The following is a 21,559-nucleotide window of genomic DNA, read 5'->3' as shown; positions in this document are numbered from 1 at the left end:
TCCAGTACAAAAAAAAAAAAACGTGTACACACATGTTTGAAAAGTTTAGGCTAAGAGGCTAAGTATAATTCTCCCAGAATGCTCTCTGATTATATGCAAATGAAGTGTCATTTAGTAAAATGTGTTGATGCATGCTAGTATTTCCCAAAAATATTTCTAATGGAAAATCAGTGTAACCATTTTCAACACGATTATGGGAAGCATGAAAATAAACAAACACTGACAAAGCCAACTGATCTGACATATTTTTATAAGTCTTTTAGTTTCATCAATGCGTGTCTTGTTTTGACATGGCTTTTATAACACTTTATTGTTGTGGGAGCTTCCAGGCCCTCAACATTGTAACAAACATTGACAAAATCCCCCCAAAATGTTTTTGAACTCTTAAAGCACACGTTGCCACCAGCGGCATAACAAAGGCCCAGAGCCGCCCTCCAGAGGGCCCCTTCAGCACAGCACCTGCCCTGAGTGAGTCTGGAGAGGGGGCTCCTCCATGTTCTTTGCAAAGGGGCACCCTCCAATTTCGTTACGTCACTGATTGCCACTGTAGTTCCTGACACTGAACAAAACTACTTTGTGTGGCAATATGCTCCTTGTGGAAGAACAGAATGCGATCACTCACAGTAAAGCCAGCCGAAAGAGAGAGAAATAGAAGTTTAATAAAAACAAAATGTCTTTGTTAACACCAGACCTAATTAGGGACCAAGACCCACATGTAGGTAGATTTTTGCATGTCGCAAACAGCGACTTTCGCTGTTTGCGATGTGCAAAAAGCACATTGCGATGCACAAACCCAGTTTTGCGATTCAGTAACCTGGTTACCGAATCACAAAACGGGTTTGCGACTCGCAATTAGTAAGGGGTGTTCCCTTCCTAATTGCAACTCGCAGTGCAATGTAGGATTGTTTTGTGACCGCGAACGCGGGCGCAAACCAATCGCAGTTTGCACCCATTTCAAATGGTTGCTAACACTTTCGCAAAAGGGAAGGGATCCCCATGGGACCCCTTCCCCATTGTGAATGTCACTGTAAACATTTTTTCAGAGCAGGCAGTGGTCCTGTGGACCACTGCCTGCTCTGAAAAAATGAAATGAAAATGTTTCATTTTTCGTTTTTGTTATGCATCTCGTTTTCCTTTAAGGAAAACGGGCTGCATTACAAAAAAAAAACAAAAAAAAATGCTTTATTGAAAAGCAGTCACAGACATGGTGGTCTGCTGTCTCCAGCAGGCCACCATTCACGAGGGGGTCGCAAATTGCAACCCACCTCATGATTATTCATGAGGTGGGCATTTGCGAAGCCCTTGCGAATCACAGATGGTGTCAAGGACACCATCCTACATTCCGATTTGCGACTCGCAATTTGCAGGTCACAAATCTGAGCCTACCTACATGTGGCCCCAAATTCTTAAAGAAAGTCACAAAAGTGCACCCATGGTATATGTCGTACCCCTATAAAATATTTGTGAACTGTATTTTAGCATGGGTAAATACGATGTGTAGATTTGCTCATGTGAAAATCTATTGAGCATTTGCAAGTTCATTTTCCCTCCAGCCACTTTCTTCCCAACCCTGGAAGAAGTTATAATTCTGCCATTGTCAGGAGTAAATGTCCAACCTTTCTTATTATGGGAAAATATTAGAGAGAAGCTGGTAAAAATCTTTAAAACATGCAGGTTAGTAGGTTTGCAGACTCAAAGGCATTCCAGCCCTGGAACTATTGCTTACTGCTTCCTCCAGCCCCAGTATGCAGATCTGCAGAAAGGTGGCAAAATAAGGAAATTGCTATAGTAGGGATTGAAACTCCAAGTATTCAAGCCCTACTATGGTAGTAGCCCTGGCATAATCAGAGAGGCTATTAATTGCTGCCATAATTTGTCGCCACACTACATGGCACCAAAGGGACAAGTAGATCTTTTTACAGGACAAGTAGATTTGAGAATCAACCTGTCCCCTGGACAAGTAGATATTTTAATAAATTCCACACCCCTGGGGGAGCCGGGCAGCCACTAACCTTCCTCTGTCGCGTGTGTGAAACACGACAATGCTTTTGGCAACGATGTAGCCCTCAGCCACCTCTTCTACCTCAGTTGTCCCACGGGGCAGGGCCAGGGCCTTCTCTAATGTGGCAGGGCCCACGAGGCACCAACCCGGCGTGCGTGCTGAGGTGCGAAGTCCACCCTCCGTCGAGGAAGTGGTTGGGTGAAGCAGCCGCGCCTTTGGGCTCGCTGGAGCGTGTACGGGCTGCCGTGCACTGGTGCAGTCCCAGGTATGAAGGGTGCGCTGGGAGGCAAGGGTCACGCTCCATCCTCGTCACCAATGTGGTGATGGGCAGTGGGCCTCACGGCGTGGCCCAGCCCTGTGCGGCGTTGGGCAGGACCGGCTACAAAAGAAGACACTGTGCACTTCTCAACGGTATGCCGGAAAGACCACGAGGGTCGCCGGCTCCTTTATTTTATAACCTTTTGGGCCAAAGCTCAGTCTCTCGGCCGAGAGGCAACAAAGTATAGGAGAGCTCAGGTGGCTTTCTACAGAGGGAAATACGTCTGTAGTAAAGCTGTGTTTTATTAATTTGAGTTAATATTAATCTATTGAAACTGGGAAGGACCTATACAGTGAGCCTAACCCCTTCCCAGGATGTGGTGATTCATTCATATGGTACGGTCCTGTGGGATAATAGCAAACGTCAGGCAGAGCATAGTTTGCTGAGAGCGGTCTCACATCTGATGTAGGGAAGAATGAGACTGCAGGGAAATAGAGGAAAATGTTGCCATTATTGTGGTGATTGTTTGCATTAGGATATCTGTCTTTTTGGATCTAAGCTTGTGCTATAATCTTTTCTAAGCAGATGGTTACTGTTAAACAGTAGTCACTTCCTCGTGTTGTTGTTCTTCCCAAGTTATATAGGGGGACCTGCCTGTAACTCTTAACATGTGAAGCTTGCTTGAAAGACATTTTCTTGGACATAATATGAGGGAAGACGAACTTTCACTTGCTTTCAGAGGGCAGACTATGGCAAAGAAACGATTGTGACAAGGTGATGAAAACTATAGACCCTTCTGGTAGCAAACCCTGGAAATTGCTGCTTTGACCCTCAGCAGCAGTCTCCCATCTAAGGAACAAGTGACTTAATTTTTTGTGATTTGTAGCACTAATGTGAAAAACAGACATAACATATAGTTGGCCAACATGTTGGGAGCATAATAGGAAGCAATGTGATAGATTCCAGTCACTAGTTCTGAGGTTGGTTATCTAATACCTAAAGACAAAGCTGGAAAACAATGTGCAGTGTTTCTGGTGCATCCTACTCAAACTGCATGTAAATTTGTAAAAACTTTAACCATAGATAATTGCATATTTCTTTCTTCCTTGTTTACAGTTGTGAAGGGTGGAATGTATTGTAGCCTTTATGAAGTTGTGGAAAAGTCGAGGACTGGAAGTAATTTGGAGAGTATACTGCAAAAGCTAGAGAAGGAAAAAATAGTAAGTGGATCATGCTTTTTTGGTTGATGAAATATTACTCCTCATACACCATATGTTATTCATTTGAAGGAATTTTGTATCATTCTGGTGTTCTGTCAACCATATGCAATGGCAGGTTTTTTTGTTTTGTATAAGCTGTTAACTATTTTTCCCAAAGAGAAAACGTAAAAATCTGTTGCCACTCTTATGATGTTTTAGTTGTATTTTTTATGTCTGTACTATTGCAGCATGAACCTATTCTAAATTTGAATTCTGTGCGTTATTTCACTGTTGAGTGGCTGGGCCCAGAACTGTATTTAAAGTTTTAACTGAGTGTTGACTGTAGGTGGAGTTCTGGTGGTCCACTATAACGTCGACTGTAATCCCACAATACCCCAATACATGACCACCATTTTAGATTATTTTATGCATAGGAGTGAAAGAAAGAGTGAGATTGCTTTTGAAGCTAGGACGACATTGATGTCTGATGCCGGTCGTACCATTGAGACCTACCTGTTCAATCGTTGACGCTTCCGACGTCGGTGGTGCCCACAATCGACGTCGACCCACTCCTCATTCCCGTCGACTCGGAGTTGGAACGACGTCGGCCGATGCTGTCTTCGATGGGGCCTATTCACCCAGGTCGGATTCTGACCCTTTTTCTTATGGGTTTGAATTCGGGAAAGGATTGGAGGGGTCCCTGGACCCTTATGAATACCAGGATGACCCCAATTTGTACTGAGCACAGGAGTTGGGGCGAGGCCAGTGGCCTGGACACTTCTCCAGATGCTACGGCAGAGGGATCAACTTATTCTATGGTGGTCAGTAGGGTGGCTGAGGTCCTTGGCCTTGAGCTGCGTACTGTTCAGGTCAGGTCAAATCTCCTGACGGAAGTGCTTCAGCCAGGGGCAACCACATCTGAGCCATCACCATTGTACTACTGGGTACTTGGTCCAGACCAAAAGGACTATTGCACGCCGCCATCGGTCCGCTCTACCCTTTCCTAACACCCCGCACCTGAGAGCCTTGTCATCCAGGCATCCTCTTCCTCAGGCGAATTCCCTTCCGCACCCCCGGATAGGGAATCAAAAAGACTGGAACAATTTGGGAAGATGTTTTCTTCCTCCAGTCTCACGCTGCGGTCTGTGAACACTGCATGCCTTTTGGGCCACTATACCCACTTTCTGTGGGATATGGTCATGCATGTTCTCTCGTAGGGGATTTCCACGTATAGTCCTAAGCGCTGAATAATTCCGCCTGCCTGCGGGGACCCCGGGGCACTGTTCTGAAATTGTCTTCTTAAGTGTAGATGTTCACCTTTCTTCAGGAAGGCCTGCAAAGTCACTTAAGAATGTCAATATGCAGCCTAAAGGAGAGGCTACAAAGGCCAATTCTTCATCCTACTTGGTTTAAAAAAAAAAAAAAAGGGTACTGCAAAAAAGATATGCATAGATATTTTAAAGATTTTGCAGAAAAATCTTTCACAAACCTTTTTGCAATGTTACATAAGGACGAAGGAATGACTGCAGGGCAGTGTAGCCCATAGGCTGCCGTTATACACAATGAAAATTAAGCTGTGCCTTCAAGAGCAGATGGTCCTCCTGTATCGCTTCATGCTTAGCAAGAGGCAGTTGCCTCAGTTCTTTTTGCAGGCTTTGCTAGCTGAGTTGAAGGAGTCTGATTGATCAATCCTTATTAATATTATTATGTCTATTCCACCGGGGAGGGGGGAAGAGCACCTATGACTATCATGGAAATACCCCTACGAGAGAACTGGATTTACAGTTAAGAAACTATTCCTTCTCTCGTAGGGGATTTCCATGTATAGTCATAAACTCTGAATAGATTAGCAAGCCCATCCTCCCTGAGAGCGGTGGAGTAGACAGAGCAATAGAGTAATATTAATTCATGCAAAGCGATTTCTAAGAGAAGCCTATCCTACTCGAGCATCTGTCCTAGCATCAGAATCAAGACAGTAGTGCTTAGTAAAGGTGTGGACAGACCTCCATGTAGCCGCTTCACAAATATCTGCTAACAGATTGTTTCTCATTAATGCAGCCGCGGCTGCCTTGCCCCTGTTGGAATGTGCCTTAGGTCTGCCAACAAGTGACTTATCGGCTAGCTGGTAACAGAGCAAAATACATGAGACAATCAATCTGGACACGGATTGCTTGGAGGTGGCCAGGCCTGTTCGAACTTGCCCATAGTTAATAAACAGCTGTTGTGCCTTTCGAAAGGATTTAGTTTTGTCTAGATAAAATTTCAGAGCAGTGCTCTGTGGTCCCCGCAGACGGGCAGAACTATTCAGCGCTTATGACTATCATGGAAATATTTCTACGAGACAACTGGAGTTACAGGTAAGAAACCATTCCTTCTGCCGCAGATACCGGAGGAGGCCAGTGCTTTAGTCTCCTAAGCTGTCACCGATGAGAGAGATGTGGCAAAGTTCGTGATCAGATGTGGGCTGGACACAACCGACTCTCTAGGTAGATCGGTCGTGACGATGGTGGCCTTGATGCGCCACGCCTGGTTGCGTACATCTGGATTTTCGGAGGATGTCCAAAAGACTCTTATGGACATTCCCTTTAATGGCTCCCGTCTCTTTGGAGATAAGGAGGACTCGGATTTGGAGAGGTTCAAGGTCTTCAGGGCTACGGCTCGGTCCCTCGGCCTTTCAACTGCCCTTTGCCCCCAGCAGTCTGCCTTTCGCTTCTTTCGTTGCCACGGAAGGAGCTCCCTGTTGCCTCCCCAGCCACCATGCCACCCATGCAGTTCAGCCACTGCGTGGCCAGGGACGCAGAATCCCACGTGGGACAGGGAACCAGAGGTCTGTCTAGTCCACCCCTACCCCTGCTGCAGCCTCCAAACCCACCTAGTCAGTCCCCTCACTCCGGTCCAGTTGGCGGCAGGATTCTCCATCACCTGCCCCACTGGGAATCCATCACTACGGACAGGTGGGTTTTGCAGATCGTTCGAATGTGCTACTCCCTCCCCTTCGATTCTGCCCCACCAGCAATGCCTCCATCAGTCAGCCATATTCCAGAGGATCATTTGGCACTTCTCCACCAGGAATTTGCGGTTCTCTTGGCCAAGGGAGCCATAGAGAAGGTCCCTGCACCAGAAGTAGGTCATGGTTGTGGAGGAAGCTGGACTGGTGTGTAGTGGGTACCTATGGCACTTAAACCTTATACCAGGGCCAGGTGTCCCCTCTTAGTGAAGGGTAGGCAGCTCAGCAGGAGAGGGGCAGGAGGCTGAGATTTGCAGGAAAGAGTGCTGGGGACTGGAGCTGCATGTCATCTGAAGATCACTTGGAGGAGACACAGACAAGCCTTGGCAGCTGCAAGAGATGCAGTGCACGGGGTTCTGTCCTGTGTGTGGAAGGCAAAGGCATACCACCACCAAAGTTAGACAGCAGGCAGAGAGGACCAAGAGGACTACTCTGGACCACCACCCATTATGCAGGATCCACAAAGCTCAGCAGGAGAGGGGATCCACACAGACAGTCGTCGCTTGTTGTAGGTGCCTGCGGTTGCAGGGAGGTGACTCCTTCACTCCAAGGGAGATTCCTTCTTCTTCCTGTGCAGAATGAAGAGTTGCAGTCTTTTGAGGATGCACGGCGAAGAAACTGTTGCAAAGATGTCAGGAACTCTGGATACTATGTTGCAGAAGAGTCTTCCTCGTGGATCTGCAGCTTGTAGGTGCCTGGGGGGTCCAGTCGAGGTTCCGGAGCCCAGAAGTTGAAGTAAAGGTTGCAGAGGAGTCCTACTGGAATCTTCCAAGCCAAATCTGAGGACCCACCCAAAACAGAGACCCTAAATAGCCCTGAAAGGGGAATTGATCACCTAACCAGGTAAGCACCTATCAGGAGGGGGCTCTGATGTGACCTACCTGGCCTGACCACTCAGATGATCCCAGAGTTCCCTGCCAACCTTAGAATCAAGATGGCAGAACCTATGGACGCTCTGGAGGAGTTCCGGGCACCCCCACACACAGGTCCCTATGGTAGGCCCTCTGGGCTGAGAGGGCCTACCATAGGGGAGACTTACAGTGACCTGTAGTGAAACCATGTGTGTGCACCCAGTTCACACAGACTGCAGTGGCAGGCCTGCAGTACCCTTTGCATGGGCTCCCTGTTGGTGGCAGAATAACTGCTGCAGCCCATAGGGATCCCCTGGAACCCCAATGCCCTGGGTACCATATACTAGGGACTTATATGAGGCCCCAGTATGCCAAGTTTGGGCAGAAAAGGTTAGTAACAACCAAATTTAGAGGAGGGAGCATAATCACTGGGGTCCTGGTTAGCAGGATCCCAGTAAACACAGTCAGCCACTCTGACAACAGGCAGAAAAAGTGGATTACCATGCCAAGAAAGAGGGCACTTTCCTACAGGTTATTCTCGCTACTTTCTGGTGCCCAAAAAGGACAATGACTTACATCCTATCCTAGACTTTAAGGACCTCAATGACTTGCTCAAGAAGGAGAAATTTAAAATGCTCACCCTGGCTCAGGTCCTGCCTGCCTTGGACCCAGGAGACTGGATGGTAGCGTTGGACTTGCAGGACGCTTATTTTCACATTCCCATTCTGCCTGCCCACAGACGTTACCTACGATTTGTGGTAGGTTACGAGCACTTTACCATACTCCCCTTCGGCATTACCAGCATCTCTTGGGTGTTCACGAAAGTGATGGCGGTGGTTGCAGTTCATCTATGCAGGTTGAGGGTTTTAGTCTTCCCTGGTCTTGACTACTGGCTTTAAGGCGGACTCGCCCCAGAAAGTCGTCACCCACCTTCAGACTACGGTGAACCTCCTGCACACGCTGGGGTTCACTTTAAACATGCCGAAGTCACACCTGACTCCCTCTCAGACGCTCCCTTTCATTGGAGCTGTTCTGGACACAGTGCAGTTTCGGGCTTGAAGTCCCAGTGGGCGCAGCATCAGGGAAATCCCTCCAAAATGGTTCAGATCTTGGAGGGGACTGCAAAAGACCTGCAGTAGTGGCTTTCAAATCTGCATTGGGACCACGGCAGATCCCTCTTCCTTCCCATCCAGATCTATCCATAGTGACAGATGTGTCACTTCTGGGATGGTGCGACCATATTGGAGAGGCGGAGATCGTAGGCCTCTGGTCTCCAGCAGGGAACTTTGAGTCTGGGCTCCATATCAGTCTTCTGAAGCTCCAGGCGATCAGGCTTGCGTTGAAAGTATTTCTTCCCTCTCTCAAAGGGAAAGTAGTGCAAGTGTCCACAAACCATTCTACCGCCATGTTGTACTGCAATAAACTGCGGGGAGTAGGGTCCTGGACCCTTTGTCAGGAAGCACTACATGACTGGAACATCAGGACATTACCCTGGTGGTTCAACATCTGGCGGGCTTCTGAACGCCAGAGCAAACAAACTCAGCCGTCGATGCATAGCCGATTACCAATGGCATCTCCATCCTGAGGTGGTGCAAGTTATCTTTCAGCAGTAGAGAGAGACTGGGTTAGATCTGTTCGCCTCTGAAGAGAACGCGCAATGTCAGCTGTTTTGCACATTGGAGTTTCCAAGGCGACAATCACTGGGAGACGCTTTTCGTCTAGAGTGAAATTCCAGCCTCGTTTCTGCCTATACCACTTGTGTCCAGAGTTCTCAAGAAGATTAGAAATGACCGGGCCAAAGTTATCTTGGTGGCTCCAGACTGGGCACAAAGAGTATGATGTCCTGAGCTATTGAGCATGGCCACGGATCCTCCACTCAGACTACCTCTTCGGGAGGATCTTTTGTTGCAGCATCAGGGGATGATTCTCCACCCGAACCTGTCCAATCCCCGCCTTCATTCGTGGAGATTGAGCGGCGGCAATTGACGACTTTTGACCTCCCACGAGAAGTCTGACACGTTATCTTGACAGCCAGGCATCCCTCCACCAAAACGGTGGGATGGTGTACCAACAAATCTGTTGATCCCCTCTTTGCTCCTCTTTCTGAGGTTCTTTTGTTCATTCTTTCTTTAGCCCAGCAGGGCTCTGCTTTGGGCACCCTTAAAGGGTATATATCGGCTATTTTGGCCTTTCTCAGGGTCCCTGATCAGCCTTCACGTTTTAAGTCTCATATTGTCAATCAAGTCCTTAAAGGTCTCACTCATTTATTTCCTCCCACTCCATTTATCTTGCCTCAGTGGGACGTCTGTCTTTTACTTACTTTCTTAATGTTTATTCCTTTCGAGCCGATGCACAATTGCCCTTTACAGCTCCTCACTTTCAAGACTGTTTTTCTTGTTGCCATCACTTCTGCTCACAGAGTGAGTGAGCTTCAGAATCTTTCTTCAAATACATGTCTGTTCAGTTGTGTTGCGCACTAAGGCTTCCTTCCTTCCCAAGGTTGTTACATCTTTTCATGTAGGCCAGTCCCTCACCTTGCCTACTTTTTACGCACCCCCACATCCTTCTCATTAAGAGAGACTCCACCGTCTGGAACCAAAAAAGAGGGTTGGTGTTCTATCTAAATTGTATTAAAGATTTCCGGGTGGACGATCAACTCTTTGTTGGATCTGTGGGTGCGAAGAAAGGGAAGGCGATGCAGAAACGTACCATCTCTCAATGGATACTTCTTTGCATCAAGATGTGCTACGCTTTGGCCAAGAAGCAACCCCCTGAGGGCTCGCGCACTCATTCCACCAGAGCTGCTGCTACTTCCACTGCGTTAGCACGTGGAGTTCCTGTCCCGGATATCTGCCAGACCGCTACGTGGGCATCCCTTCACACTTTTGCTAACCATTACTACCTGGACAGTCAGATCTGTCAGGACAGCTACTTTGGTCGTTTGGTCCTGCAGGACTTTCTAGTATGATCTTGGTTCGCAGCCCACCTCTGAGGATGGCATTGCTTGGGTATTTATTCTAATGTGAAGAATTTGGAATTAGACGTCTCTATCAGATGTACAAGTTAGTTACCTTCGGTAATGATGTATTAGGAAGAGACATATTCTAGTTGCAGTTTCCTTACCGGCCCACCCTTCCTCCCCGCTTGCAAACTGATTTCTAGGGACAGGGATTCCCCATTCAGGACCTTAGCTCTGGCACACCAATCTCCGTGCTCTTCGCTGCTCTGGGCTTTAACGTGGAAAGTCGTTAAAAGAAACTGACGTCATTGCGCTGAGGCAGCGTCTGTGTACTACTCCCAACGTCATCACAGCGATAGCGACGCCCGTGGAGTCGACCGATGTGCAGGGGTATTGCTAGAAGAAAAAATCTCCAGATCCAGTCTGACATCTAGGGGAAGATTCTAAGGTAAGGAATCTGCAACTAGAATATGTCTCTACCAGATATAACGTTACCGTAGGTAAGTAGCTTGTACATCAGCATTTTGACCAAGTGAAGGAGAGCATCAAAGTTGAAGTCAACAAGATGCTGGTGTTAGGCGTTATTGAATCCTCTGACAGTCCCTGGGCTAGCCCTGTGGCCTTGGTCCCCAAACCTCATTCCAAGGATGGAATGAAAGCGATGAAGTTCTGTGTGGACTTCAGAGGTCTCACCTCTGTCACCAAGACATATGCTTACCCTATTCCAAGGGCAGATGAGTTGATAGATAAGTTAGGGGCATCAAAATTCCTCAGTACCTTTGACTTAGCAGGGTACTGCCAAATTCGCATGGCACCAGGAGCAAAGAAAAATATTGCATTATCTACACATGATGGGCATCATCAGTTCACTGTTTTGCCCTTTGGTTTAAAGAATGTCCTTGTCACATTCCAAAGGTTGGTGAATCAAATCCTTGCTGGAATCCTTTAGTGCAGCATATCTAGATGATATTTCTGTCTTTAGCCCCTCCTGGCAGGATCACCTGATCCACCTGGAGAATGTCTTGCAGGCTCTGCATTCAGCAAGCCTCACTATCAAGGCATCAAAATGCCAGATAGGACAGGGCACTGTTGTATACTTGTGCCAACTTGAAGGTGGGGGCCAAGTGCAACCTTTACAGCTGAAGATCCAGGCAGTTCTGGACTGGGAAGCTCCAAAAACCCAGACTCATGTCAAGACGTTCCTTGGCTTGACTGGTTATTAGAGGAGGTTTGTGAAGGGGCATGGGTCCATTGTGACCCCCTCACAGAACTGACTTCTAAAACAAAAAGGCCCAAAAAGGTAAACTGGACTCCTTTGACACCCTGAAGGAGGCAATGTGCTCAGCAGCAGTTATGAAAGCTCCAGACTACTCTAAGCAGTTCATTGTGCAGAGAGATGCTTCTGAACATGGGATAGTAACAGTCTGTCCCAGACCAATGAAATCCCCAAAGGGATTGTCTCAAAGTATGAAGAAGGTGATGACATCACCAAATGGTTCACAGCTTTTCAGAGGGCTTGGGCAACCAGAAAGTTAAACAGAGCTCACTGGGAAGCTCTTGTTTGGGAACTCTTTACGGGTATGTGTAGGGGATAGACTCCTCACGGGTACGTGTAGGGGATAGACTCCTCACACTCTCTGGTAAAGATACAGAATCCTATGACCTCATGAAGGCTACCCTGATTGAGGGCTTTGGATTCTCAACTGAGGAGTACAGGATTAGGTTCAGGGGGGCTTACAAAATCTCGAGCCAGTCCTTGGTTGATTTTGTGGACTACTCAGTCAAAACACCTGGTTGTTGGATAACTGGCAGTGGACTGCATGACTATGATGGGCTGTTTAATTTATTTATGAAAGAACATCTGTTAAGTAACTGCTTCAATGACAAGTTTCATCAACATCTAGTAGACCTAGGTCCAATTTCTCCCTAAGGATTGGAAAAGAAGGCAGACCACTGGGCAATACAAGGGTGACCAAGACTTCCACAGGGGGTGGTCAAAAGCAAGGGGTCTCAAAGCCTCCCCAGTAGAAGGGTGGTGAGACATCCAAGGACCCCACAAAACCTGCTCAGGAGGGTGGGCCTGAGCCTCTACATAGTCCACAAATGGGTATAAGGGTACAAACTTTGAAACCAAGAAGGCCTGGTGTCACACCTGTAGACAGCATGGACACCAAACTGGAGACAAGGCTTGTCCCAAGAAAAGTCCCTCAACTTCTACTCCAGTTAGCACTGGAATAGCCAGTCTCCAGGTGGGATGTAAAGTGAGCCCAGAGCAAATCAGGGTTCACACTGAAGCTACTTTAGTCTCTGAGGGTGGGGTGGATATAGCCACACTAGCTGCCTGGCCGCCAAACGTGCACAAATACAGGCAGCAGCTCCTGATAAATGGGACAAAAGTAGAAGTCAGGAGGGATGCAGGTACTAGTGTCACCATGGTTTCCCCAGGACAGTATTTGGCTGGACAAACATATCCAGTTACCAATGCTGACAATGACACTAAAGTCCATCCCATGGCTATGGTAACTTTAGGAAGGGGAAGGGTTACTGGCCTGAAGCAGGTAGTGGTCTGTTCTGCAGTCCGAGTAAAGTGTTTGCCAGGGAATGATTTGGAGTCCTCATCGTGGGCTGAGGTAGAACTCAAAACCCATGCAATCATGCTGGGTATCCCTGTACTGGTGTGTGTAAACACAAGAGCACAGAGCATAGCACGGGGTGAAAAAGAAGTGTTGGAGCCTGGAATAATGGCCCCGCCTTCCAAGAGAAAAGGTAGGAGGACAGAGGGACTAGCCTCTGTACAGCACAAGAAACAGGACCTCTCTTCCCAGGAAGATGTCCTATCCCCAGAGGGAACTGAGTCGCTGGAGCTGGAGCCTTACCAGGTAGAGCTCTTGGGCCCAGGGGGACCCTCAAGGGAACAGCTGTACCAGGGGCAAAATACTTTCCCCACTCTTGAAGGCCTTAGACAGCAAGCTGCTGAACAGGAGAAGGGAGATGTTGGTGGCCCTTACAGGGTCTATTGGGAGGATGGACTCATTTGCACTGAGGCAAGAGATCCCAAACCTAGTGCCACTAAGAGTGGTAGTGCCTCAGGAGTTTAGAGAGTTTATCCTCACTTTGGCCGATGCCATCCACTTAGCTGGGCATTTGGGACAAACCATGACATGGGAGAGATTAGTGAACTATTTCTATTGGCCCAATATGTCCCAGAAAATAAGGGAGTTTTGTAGCTCCTGTGTCACCAGTCAAGCAAGTGGCAAGACATGTGACCATCCAAAGCCCCCCCTTAATTCCACTTCCAGTGATGGGGGTCCCCTTTGAAAGGGTTGGTGTGGACATTGTGGGTCAACTTGAACCTCCCACAGGCCTAGGGAACCAATACATACTGGTAGTAGTGAATAATGCTACCAGATACCCTGAAGCAATTCCCTTAGGTTAACTACTGCCCCTGCAGTAGCCAAGACCCTAATTGTTATCTTTACCAGAGTGGGTTTCCCTAAGGAGGTGGTTTCTGGCTGCTGTAAGCTAGCATGACGTTGGTACCTCTAACACATGTGGAAAGAGTGTGTGTGGACTTAAAGTTCACCACACCTTATCGTCCACAAACCAATGGCCTTGTTGAAAGGTTTAACAAGACATTGAAGGGCATGATCATGGGGCTCCCTGAAAAACTCAAAAGGAGATGTGATGTCCTCCTGCCATGCTTTCATTTTGCCTACAGAGAGGTGCCACAGAAGGGAGTAGGGTTTTCCCTCTTTGAGCTTCTGGTTGGCCATCCTGTAAGGGGACCACTGGTACTTGTAAAAGAAGGCTGGGAGAGACCTCTCCATGAACCTAAACAAGATGTAGTGGACTATGTGCTTGGCCTCTGCTCAAGGATTGCTGAGTACATGGAAAAGGCATCCAAAAACCTTGAGGCCAGCCAACAACTCCAGACGTTGTGGTATGACCAAAAGGCTGCAATGGTTGAATTCAAACCAGGGCAGAAAGTCTGAGTTCTGGAGCCTGTGGCTCCTAGGGCACTCCAGGACAAATGGAGTGGCCCTCACCCACTACTTGAGAAAAAGAGTCAGGTCACTTACTTGGTGGACCTGGGCACTAATAGGACACCCAAGAGGGTGATCCATGTTAACTGCCTTAAGCTCTATAACGATAGGGCAGATATAACTATGCTGATGGTTACTGATGAGGCTCAGGAAGCAGAGTGTGAACCTCTCCCTGACCTCCTCTCAACTGACCGCAAAGATGGGACAGTAGGTGGAGTGGTGTATTCAGACACCCTCTCTGCCCAACAGCAAGCTGACTGTGAAGTCCTTCAACAGTATGCTGAGCTCTTCTTTTTGACCCCTGGTCAGACACATCTGTGTACCCATGATGTGGACACAGCTTACGTGTCAAAAACAAAATATTCAGACAGTCTGACCAAGTCAGAGAGCATCAAAGTGGAAGTCCATAAGATGCTGCAGTTACGGGTGCTAAAGCACTCTGACAGCCCCTGGGCTAGTCCAGTGGTCTTAGTCCCCAAACCTCATACCAAAGATGGAAAGAGAGAAATTAGGTTTTGTGTGGATTACAGAGGGCTCAATTCTGTCACCAAGACAGATGCTCACCCCATACCCAGAGCGGATGACTGATTGACAAGTTAGGTGCAGCCAAATTTCTGAGTACCTTTGACTTAACCGCGGGGTACTGGCAAATTAGGATGGCACCTGGAGCAAAAGAGAAAACAGCATTTTACACACCTGATGGCCATTATCTGTTTACTGTTATGCCCTTTGGCTTAAAGAATGCCCCTGCAACCTTCCAAAGGTTGGTGAATCAAGTCCTTGCTGGTTTGGAATCCTTTAGTGCAGCATATCTAGATGATACTGCTGTCTTTAGTTCCAACTGGCAGGATCACCTGGTCCACCTGGAGAAGGTTTTGCAGGTCTTTCAAGCAGCTGGCCTCTCTATGAAGGCATCCAAATGTCAGATAGGGCAGGGAACAGTTGTATACTTGGGCTACCTTGTAGGTGGAGGCCAAGTGCAACCTTTACAACCCAAGGTCCAGACAATTCTGGACTGGGAAGCTCCAAAAACCCAGACTCAAGTCAGGGCATACCTTGGTTTGACTGGGTATTACAGGAGGTTTGTGAAGGGATATGGGTCCACTGTGACCTCTAAGAAAATGCCCAAGAAGGTAAACTGGACCCTAGACTGTCAAAAGGCATTTGACACCCTAAAAGAAGCTGTGTGTTCAGCACCAGTTGTAAAAGCTCCAGATTATTCTAAACAATTCATTGTGCATACAGATGCCTCTGAACATGGGATAGGAGCAGTCCTACCCCAAACCAATGATGATAGCCTTGACCAGCCTGTTGCTTTCATTAGCAGGAGGTTACTCCCCAGGGAGCAGCATTGGAGTGCCATTGAGAGGGAGGCCTTTGCTGTGGTTTGGTCCCTGGAGAAGTTGAGACCATACCTGTTTGGCACTCACTTTATAGTTCAAACTGACCTCTCAGATGGTTCATGCAGATGAATGGAGAGAACCCCAAACTGTTGAGGTGGTCCGTATCCCTACAGGGAATAGACCTTGTAGTGAAACACAGACCTGGGACTGCCCATGCCAATGCAGAGGGCCTTTCCAGGTTCTTCCACTTAGAAAATAAAGACTCTCTTGGGAAAGGTTAGTCTCTTCCTCTTTTGTTTGGGGGGGGGGGGTTGTGTAGGAAAATGCCACTATTGGCATGGTCGCTCCCAACATTTTGCCTAGGCTTGATTCCAGCTTTGATTGGAAGTGTGATGGGACCCTGCTAACCAGGCCCCAGAACCAGCGCTCTTTCCCTAAAACTCTACCTTTGTTTCCACAATTAGCAAAGCCCTGGCACATAGATAAGTCCCTTGTAAAAGTTATCCCTGGTACCATGGGCCCTGTGGCTAGGGAAGGTACCTAAGGGTTGCAGCATGTACTATGCCACCCTCAGGGACACCTCACTGAGTATATGCACAGGGCTTTGCAGCTTGTGTGTTCTGGTGGGAAGAAAAGACAAAGTAAGTCACCCCTCTAGCAGGCCTTACAGCCCTAAGGCAGGGTGCACTATACCCCAGGTGAGGGCATAGCTGCATGAGCAATATGCCTCTACAGTGTCTAAGTCCATTCTTAGACATTGTAAGTGCAGCGTGGCCATATTAAGTACATGGGCTGGGAGTTTGACACTTTGAGCTCCACAGCGCCATAATGTCTTCACTGAATACTGGGAAGTTTGGAATCGAACGTCTCAGCACAATAAACCTCCACTGATGCCAGTGTTGGATTTATTTAAAAATGCACACAGAAGGCATCTTAGAGATGCCCCCTGTATTTTACCCAATCCTCTAGTGTAGGACTAACTGGTCTGTGCCAGCCTGCCAGCAGCAGGCAAGTTTCTGACCCCATGGGGTGAGGGCCTTTGTGCTCACTGAGGCCAGAAACAAATCCTGTTCTAGGTAGAGATGCTTCACGCCTCCCCCTGCAGGAACTGTAACACCTGGCAGTGAGCCTCAAAGGCTCAGGCCTCGTGTTGCAGTGCCCCAGGGCACTCAAGCTAGTGGAGATGCCCGACCCCAGACAAAGCTCCACTTTTGGCGAGCAGTTCAGCGGGAAACTTAAGAAAAACAAGGAGTGACCCCTTCAGCTGGGACCACCCCTAAGGTTTCCAGAGGTGAAGTGCCCCCTCCTCCCTGCAGAATCCTCCATGTTGGTTTGGAGGACAAGGACCAATAAGGATAGGAATGTGCCCTCCTCCCCAAAGGGAGTGGACACAAGGAGGGTGTAGCCACCCTCAGGGGCAGTAGCCATTGACTGCTGCCCTATGACCCCTGTTACGCCACTAAATCTTGTATTTAAGGGCTTCACTGAACCCAGCTCACCAGATTGCTGGTCACCTGACAAGAAATACTGCTTAGCTTAACCCCCCAGCAGAGAAGAAGGAAGGCGACCGCTTTGGCCCCAGCCCTACTGGCCTGTCTCCTGCTTCAAAGAACCTGCAATAAAACAGTGACGCGTCCAGCAGGACCAGCGACCTCTGCCAAGCTCCAGAGGACTGCCCTGCACCCAAAAGGACCCAGAACTCCCAAGGACAGCAGCCTTGTCCAAGAAAAACCAACAACTAAGGACTCCCACCTCACTCCGGATGCGTGAGTCCTGACCACTTTGCACCCGACGCCCACGGCCCGTGTCCAGGTGGTCCACCCAGCTAGATAGGGTCCCCAGGCCATTGCGAGCAAGTGACCACCCTGGGTTTACCTCTCTACCCCTCCACGACAATGCCTGCAGAGGGATTCCCAAGGACCACCCTGACTGTGGAGTTCCGGACAAAGATATCTGACGCCTAAAGACACACTGCGCCCACAGACCCCAGGCCTTCGAGAACCCGACCTCTGGTGCAGCAGCGTTCAGCAGGTGTCCCTCCTCTCTGTCCAGCCTGAGGTTTGCCCGAGTCGACCCCTGGACTACGCCTGCAGCTTCTAAGTGACCTCGGGGTCCCCTCATAGACCAGCATTGGAAACCCGATGTCCTGTTTGCACCCTGCACCCGGCCTCCCCTGTGCTGCTGAAGGTGTGTGTTTGGTGCCTATTTGTGGCCCCTCCACTGCTCTTCTAATCCCCCTGGTCTGGCCTCCGAGCTGCAGGTAGTTACTGCGGCTTCCCCTCCCTCCCCCCCGCCACCCCCACCCCGCCGTCTCCATAGGAGCCCCCGTTAAATTAGCTCATCTTTGACCTCTGCACCCGGCCGGCCCCGTGTTGCTGGTTGTGGGTGTTTGGGATAAACTTGAACCCCAACCGGTGGACTCCCTAAAACCCGGAGACTGAAACAAAAGAGAGCATTAGTAATATCTACTTTAGCCTCTATTAAGCCCCTTGGGAACCCCTGGTCCCTGTGCACACTATAGCTCATTTTGATATAGTATATACTGAGCAAGCTTCCTACACTTATGCTGTGGGTACTCCTCCCCAGAGTCATCTTCCTTACTACCAGTTGTGAAAGGCATTATCTTTTACAGAGATTGTGCCTACACTCCAGAAAGAAGATTAAGTTTGAAAAGGAACCACCATAGTTAGGTTCTTGACTGTTTACAATAGGACATCCCCTGCCTATAAGTGTGTATAAAGGTGGACCCAAACTAGCCCATTGGGTTCCAGTTGCTTTAAGCCTGTGGAGAGTATTTGCAGAACTGCTGAAATCTATGGCTTGTGTCTATTGAACAACCAGTCTACAAGAGTTGAGGGGGCATCACCTGAATTTTCTGAAAGAGCAGCAGGTCATCTTATGAACTAGGAGCTTGTCCGCCCTGCTGAGAAGGAGAGAAGCTTGTTTGACCTTATATTAGCTGTCTTCAGAGGAAAGAGAACTGTAGCTGCTCAGCCTGAAAGAGAGCAGTCCAGAAGAATGAGCTATTTGCAAGAGAGTAAACAAAGTTCACCAGAGTCCTTCCAAAAATCAGCCTGCCACCTTAAGTATTTCTGCTTGCAAGCAACATGAGCCGAACCAGCTCACGTCCACTGCCTCTCCCAGCATGCCCTCTCCAGTGACTGCCAGCAGAGAAGGACATCCAAGAGTGAAGCCAGCACCACTTACCAGAGTGCTTGGACCATCCTGATCGAAACAGTCTTTCATCCTCAACTGCTGCCCTACTCAGTCTGCCCAAAGATACAGAGGTGGATCCGCCAGTGTGTCGGCTCATCTGTGCGTCTGCTCATCTGTGCTGTTGTGCCCCTTTTGCATGACCTCGGAGCCCCTGCCTGCTGCGTGGCTCCTGAACTGGTCATAACATTTTCTAAGCAGCTGACCTCAAGCAAATAAACTGTGTCCTAGCATTAGCTTAACTTTTATATTCCTCTGCACCCTGCAAGCTACACTTTTTAATCATATGCAGTGCTAACAACACTTAGATTATTCTTCACCTTAACAAGGATGCACAGACCTTTATAAGCATTTGCCACGATTGCTTCATTAAATTAACCAACTTGATAAATAAATGCCAGAATCTCAACTCTGAAATAAACCAAGGCCTTCGTGTTATGTGAACTGCTTCCATCTGGTTATATGCCCAGTGGCTAACTGACTGAGGGCATTCCCCTACCGGTAACATCTTTTCACAACATGAGTGTTATTTCTGCCACATATCTTTGTTTTGCACCTCAAATGGTCAGTCTCATCAGCTGTTTTCATCATATACAAGTATCAACGAAAATAGTTTTATATTTCCATTAGGATAACATGTTACTGTTATTACATGTATATGTGTGCTTAATATGCAAAATGTCAGTACTTATCCCAACTAAAGAATGCTCATGCGTGGGTGCTCCAAGAGCTATTGTCCATTACAAAGTGTGTTATGGATATTCAACACCATTTTGTTGAAAGGTGTTAAGTTGGCGTGGCAAATAAATTTGGTAACTTTCTCTATATAAAATAAGAATTTCTTTACCAAGCTTTTACTACAAAACTGTATCACAGAGAATGGTTTGATGTAGAAATAGAATTTTCTGATGGATGCTTCTAACCATTCCTCACTTAAAGTATAGCCCCAGACTCCACACTAGACACAAAACTCAAAAAAACAGTGCTCCTGTGCGCCAATAGATGGAGCTGTGCAACTCTTCTTTCACTTTGTTCCACTCCTGTAGTGATGAGCATACCGGGATATAAGTGCCATCCATGCGCACTGACAACTGCGCCTTCAGATGCAGATCTGTAGCTCAGCTCATTCTTTTCATACCTTTTTTCTCTTACCGTTTATCAGCATGCAAGGAAACATGTCACCCCTTAAGCCTAAAGGATTTAAATCCTGTACGGGCTATCGAAAGCAGATGCCTGTGACAGATCCCCAAGTTGTGTGCCTGTGGTATTTGGGTTCAGCACACGACTTCAAGACCTGAAACGTCTTTGTCCAGATAAATCCAAAAGCCACCCAAGAACATGAAGCGAAGCCCTGAATGGCAAAAAATGCAAGGCTCTACGCAGGTCTCGGTTGAAGTCAAGAGTGCAGACTGCTCCTACTCCTGAAGTAGTTCGAGTGGCAGATGTTCTTCGTGGCCAAAGTCTTCAGGTAAGTTGAAAGAGAAACATAGGAGGTCCAAGTAGGACTAAGTGTTTTCGCACTGCTCTCATTCTCCAGAAGAGGCACAGGAGCATCACTTTGCTTCTAGTTCTTTGTCGTTCCTCCAAAAGCCGATTCTTATCTTGGTCAAAATACTCCTGGAGTTTCTAGGTCTTTAATATTCAGCAGATTGAAGCCTTTACAGAGGAAATGCTGCACATCTTAGGCATACCTCTGGTGTGCCATCAGGCCACTTGTGTCCCCATGTTTATCAGTCAGGTTACTGACAGCATATTCATCCTCAGTGCAGTCTGTGCCCCTTGAACCCACTTTTGGTGCCACACCAATGTTCGTGCTGACTTCAGATTCAGTGCCGAAATCTGCACCAATTCCTAGGACATTTAGTCTGGCACCTTAAGAGAATCCACAGTCTATTGAGTTCTGACTCTGAGCCAAATTCGTCTCAACCCTGATCCCACAGCCAATACTCAGTTCCCCAGATTGAGGCACTATACCATTGCTGTGCAGTCAGGCAGTGCATCAGCTTTTTGGCTCTGCCTCCGACCGGAGCTGACACTAGAGGTAAAGAGGACATGTTTTCCCCATCCTATGATGAGGATACTGGTACATAGATCTGCAAGAAGCCAGTGAATTGGATACCTCACTGGATACTGGGTTGGTTTCCCCTCCCCTCCCAACTTAGGAAAACACATACTTTGCCACAGTCACTAGGAAAGCTGCTGATATCCTTGACCTCCACCTTCCCAGTATGACGCTAATAATTAATGTCTTTTCTGAGGTCCTTTACCCTGGCAAGGAACCTCACCTTCCCTTCAATGAGACTCTCACTGATATGGTCTTGGGCACTTACACTAAGCCATGTTTTGGCCTTTCAGTCAATTGCCAAGTCACATGTTGCCTTAGAGCTGCTTCTGGTGACCCCAATTTGCTTTTTTTTTTTTTAACTCTGCATCCAACCCCTGAGAGTTTGGTTGTGCAGGCGTCCAACAGTAAAGTGAACCCTAATGCCTTTCCCACTACTCCAGCCAGAGTATCCATCCGTATAGAACTGTTTGATAGCAGGTTGTTTTCGTTGGGCAGCATTGCCTAGAGATCCTTCAACGCTAGCTGTCTTTTTGGCTCGCTACATCCAGGCACTCTGGCACGTTGTTGGCGAGCTTCATTGCCCTAAACTGTTGAGGATGGCTGGGATTTGGCTAAGTT

The 21,559-nt window shown here is 47.9% G+C and overlaps 1 protein-coding gene across 2 annotated transcripts in view; it reads left to right on the top strand.

Moving 5' to 3' along the window:
* The window catches only part of TASOR (transcription activation suppressor), a 773,668-nt gene that overhangs the window by 256,327 nt on the left and 495,782 nt on the right, over window positions 1-21,559 (top strand). For both annotated transcript variants that reach the window (XM_069206460.1, XM_069206459.1), the window contains exon 11: window positions 3,378-3,481. In XM_069206460.1, the coding sequence (XP_069062561.1) occupies window positions 3,378-3,481 (104 nt within the window). The remainder of the gene's footprint in view (window positions 1-3,377; window positions 3,482-21,559) is intronic.

This window comes from Pleurodeles waltl, chromosome 9, assembly GCF_031143425.1.
Source record: "Pleurodeles waltl isolate 20211129_DDA chromosome 9, aPleWal1.hap1.20221129, whole genome shotgun sequence".
NCBI lineage: Eukaryota > Metazoa > Chordata > Amphibia > Caudata > Salamandridae > Pleurodeles > Pleurodeles waltl.
The sequence above is the reverse complement of the archived record's forward strand: the minus strand, read 5'-3'. Positions and strand labels throughout refer to the sequence as shown.